This window comes from Otolemur garnettii, unplaced genomic scaffold (assembly GCF_000181295.1).
Source record: "Otolemur garnettii isolate 467f Iridium unplaced genomic scaffold, OtoGar3 scaffold00025, whole genome shotgun sequence".
Taxonomy (NCBI): Eukaryota; Metazoa; Chordata; class Mammalia; order Primates; family Galagidae; genus Otolemur; species Otolemur garnettii.
The window spans coordinates 18,906,906-18,910,386 of NW_003852420.1; the positions used below are offsets into that span (position 1 = coordinate 18,906,906).

General features: G+C 42.5%; 1 protein-coding gene across 3 annotated transcripts in view; it reads left to right on the forward strand.

Moving 5' to 3' along the window:
- INPP5B (inositol polyphosphate-5-phosphatase B) overlaps positions 1–3,481 on the forward strand; it is a 73,077-nt gene that overhangs the window by 38,393 nt on the left and 31,203 nt on the right. For all 3 annotated transcript variants that reach the window (XM_012804139.2, XM_023512166.1, XM_023512167.1), the window contains one exon: positions 2,430–2,597. In XM_012804139.2, the coding sequence (XP_012659593.2) occupies positions 2,430–2,597 (168 nt within the window). The remainder of the gene's footprint in view (positions 1–2,429; positions 2,598–3,481) is intronic.

A 3,481-nucleotide genomic window follows, 5' to 3' on the forward strand; every position in this document is an offset into this window, starting at 1 on the left:
TTTTTTTTTTTTTTTTTTGAGACAGAGTTTTATTATGTCACCCTGGATAGAGTACTGTGACAGCAGCCTCTAACTCTTGGGCTTAAGCGATTCTCTTGCTTCAGCCTCCCAAGTAGCTGGGACTACAGGTGCCCGCCTTGATGGCTGGCTAAACTTCACTTTCTTATCTGTGTCATTATTTTATTTATACACTTAAGCAGCAACGAATAATCCTTGAAAAGTAAATGTAGCCACATCTATGATTCTCAATTCACTGTTATTACGGTACACAGATATATTTTTACATAGCCTTAATTAATATGTACATAACAATAGTAATATCAAACATGTGGCATTTATTCAGTGTCAGAAACCATTTTCAATACTTTATATCTCTTAGTTCATTAAGTAACCTTCAACAAATGTTCATTTAGCTGTTATATAGGGTTCTGTTAGGTAAATATGTCAAATTTTGCTTAAGTTGACATTTGATTTATAGAATGATTATACAGTACTACACGACTAATAATGAAATATAAATTTTCATTTTGGGGTTTAGCGCCTATAACTCAGCAGCTAGGGTGCCAGCCACATACACTGGAGCTGGTGGGTTCGAATCCAGCCCAGGCCTGCCAAACAACAATGAGAACTACAACCAAAAAATAGCTGGGCATTGTGGCGGGTACCTGTAGTCCCAGCTACTTGAGAGGCTGAGGCAAGAGAATCACTTAAGCCCAAGAGTTGGAGGTTGCTATGAGTTGTCACATCACAGCATTCTACCCAGGGCAACAGCTTGCGACTCTGTCTCAAAAAAGTTTTTTTTTCATTTTGGATTATTCCTATGGAATAGACATGTGGAAGTAGAATTATTAAGTCAAAGGACCTGACAGATGTTAGTCTTGTTGCATGAAGCACTAAGGTCCAGAAAGAGCACTGGCAGGGCTAAGTTTTTTGCTTTTTTTCTTCTTTGCTATAGTGCTGTCGTGTCATAATAGCTCACAGCAAACTCAAATTTTTGGGCTCAAGCGATCCTCTTACCTCCCAAGTAGCTGTGACTATAGGCACCCACCACAATGCCCAAGTAATTTTTCTATTTTTGGGAGAGATGGAGTCTTGCTCTTGCTCAGGCTGGTCTCAAACTCCTTACCTCAAGCAATCCACCTGTCCCAGAATGTTAGGATTACAGGCATAAGCTACAGCACCTAGCTTTCCCTTTGCTCTTATCCAGGAAGTCTGTGTTCTAATCTCATACTCTGCCATCATCCAGCTGGACAAATCTTTTTTTTTTTTTGAGACACAGTCTCACTTTGTCACCCTCAGTAGAGTTCCATAGTGTCATAGCTCACAGCAACCTCAAACTCTTGGGCTCAACCCTCTTGCCTCAGCCTTCCAAGTAGTAGGAACTACAGGCACCCACCACATGCCTGGCTATTTTTACAGACAAATTCTCTCTCTGGCTAAGGCTGGGCTTGAACCTGTGAGCTCAGGCAGTCCACCCACCTCAGCCTCCCAGAGTGTTGGAATTATAGGCGTGAGCTACCATGCCCGGCCTAGCTGGACAAATCTTTGATGATACTGATCTTCATTTTCCTCATTTGAAAATGAAGGAATTGGCTGGGAATGGCAGCTCACGCTTGTAATCCTAGCACTCTGGGAGGCCGAGGTGGGTGGATTGTTTGAGCTTAGGAGTTTAAGACCATCCTGAGCAAGAGCAAGACCCTATCTCTAGTAAAAATAGAAAAACTAGCTGGGCCTTGTGGCAGGCACCTGTAGTCCCAGCTACTTGGGAGGCTGAGGCAAGAGGATTGCTCAAGCCCAAGAGTTTGAGATTGCTCTGACACCACGGTACTCTATCCATGATAACAGAGTAAGACTCTTGTCTCAAAAAAACCAAGAACGGGTGGCGCCCACGGTTCAGTGGGTAGGGCGCTGGCCACATATACCAAGGCTGACAGGTTTGAACCAGGCCTGGGCCACCTAAAACAACAATGATGACAACAACAAAATAGCTGGGCCTAGTGGCAGGAGCCTATAATCCTAGCTACTTGAGAGTCTGAGGCAAGAGAATTGCTTAGGCCGAAGAGTTTGTGGTTGCTGTGAGCTGTGACACTATGGTACTCTACCCCAGGGTGACAGCTTGTGACTCTGTCTCAAAAAAAAGAAAGAAAGAAAATCAAGGAATTGCATTAAATTATCTTTAAAGTCCTCTTCTGTTCTGAGATTCTGTGACTCTATTATCTGAAAACCCTCTGGAGCAATATACTATGCAATTAGCAACATATAAGTTCATTAAATCTCACATAGAAATAGTGGCATCTTAGTAAATGAATTTTATTTTAGCCTCCAAAGTAACTTGGACTTTGGGGGGGGGGGACTTCTAGCTTTGTATTTGTTTATTTTACCATGAAAGACTTATCAACATATGAAAAAGAATGTTTTTCTTTCTCTAGACAGCCTAAATCCAAGTCTGAAATTACTGACATGGTTCGCTCCTCCACGATCACGGTGTCAGACAAGGCTCATATTTTATCGATGCAGAAGTTTGGACTGCGAGACACAATTGTGAAATCACATCTAGTACAGAAAGAAGAGGATTATACCTATATCCAGAACTTCAGGTAGCTAACTATTTTCAAAGGAAAATGATCATTTAGCTTTCTAGAATCCTCTCCTCCCTCCAATAACCCTGGTTTGGAAGCAAATCATCCTATAGAATCTTTCCTCTCTGGCTGGATGCCCGTAGCTTAGTGGTTAGGGCACTGGCCACGTACACTGAGGCTGGCAGGTTTGAACCCGGCTCAGGCCTGCTAAACAACAACAACCACAACAACAACAACAAAAATAGCCGGGCATTGTGGCAGGCGCCTGTAGTCCCAGCTACTGGGGAGGCTGAGGCAACAGAATTGCTTGAGCCTAAGAGTTTGAAGTTGCTGTGAGCTATGATGCCACGGCTCTCTACTGAGGGAGACAAAGTAAGACTCTGTCTCAATGAGAAAAAAATAGAATCTCTCCCTTCCTGTTCAAAATGACTGATCCTGTTCACTCTTCATTAAAGGACATCTATTCCATGCCTTTTCTGGGCAGGCATTATGGCTGGAATGGGGTACTGAGAGTGACACAACTTGCAAAGAGTTACAGAAATATTCACAGAGACAAATTGGTACAGAAGAAGGAACGATACCCTGATTCTTGGGTCTCTCCAAGGATTTACACTCCTTTGGTCATTCTGGGCCTTTGAAGAAAGTCATTTAAAATAAAGTTAGTTGGGCAGTGCCTGTGACTCAAAGGAGTAGGGCGCCGACCCCATATACTGGAGGTGCCGAGTTCAAACCTGGCCCCGGCTAAAAACTGCAAAATAAAATAAAATGAAATAAAGTTAGTTGGTGGTTGGTAATCTTTTTAGGCAAGATAACTGAAAGCTAAATGAGTGAGGGTTGCAGGATTCTGCTAGATCTTTTAAAATCATCGTATCAAGACTACAAGGCAAATAATATTATTTCCA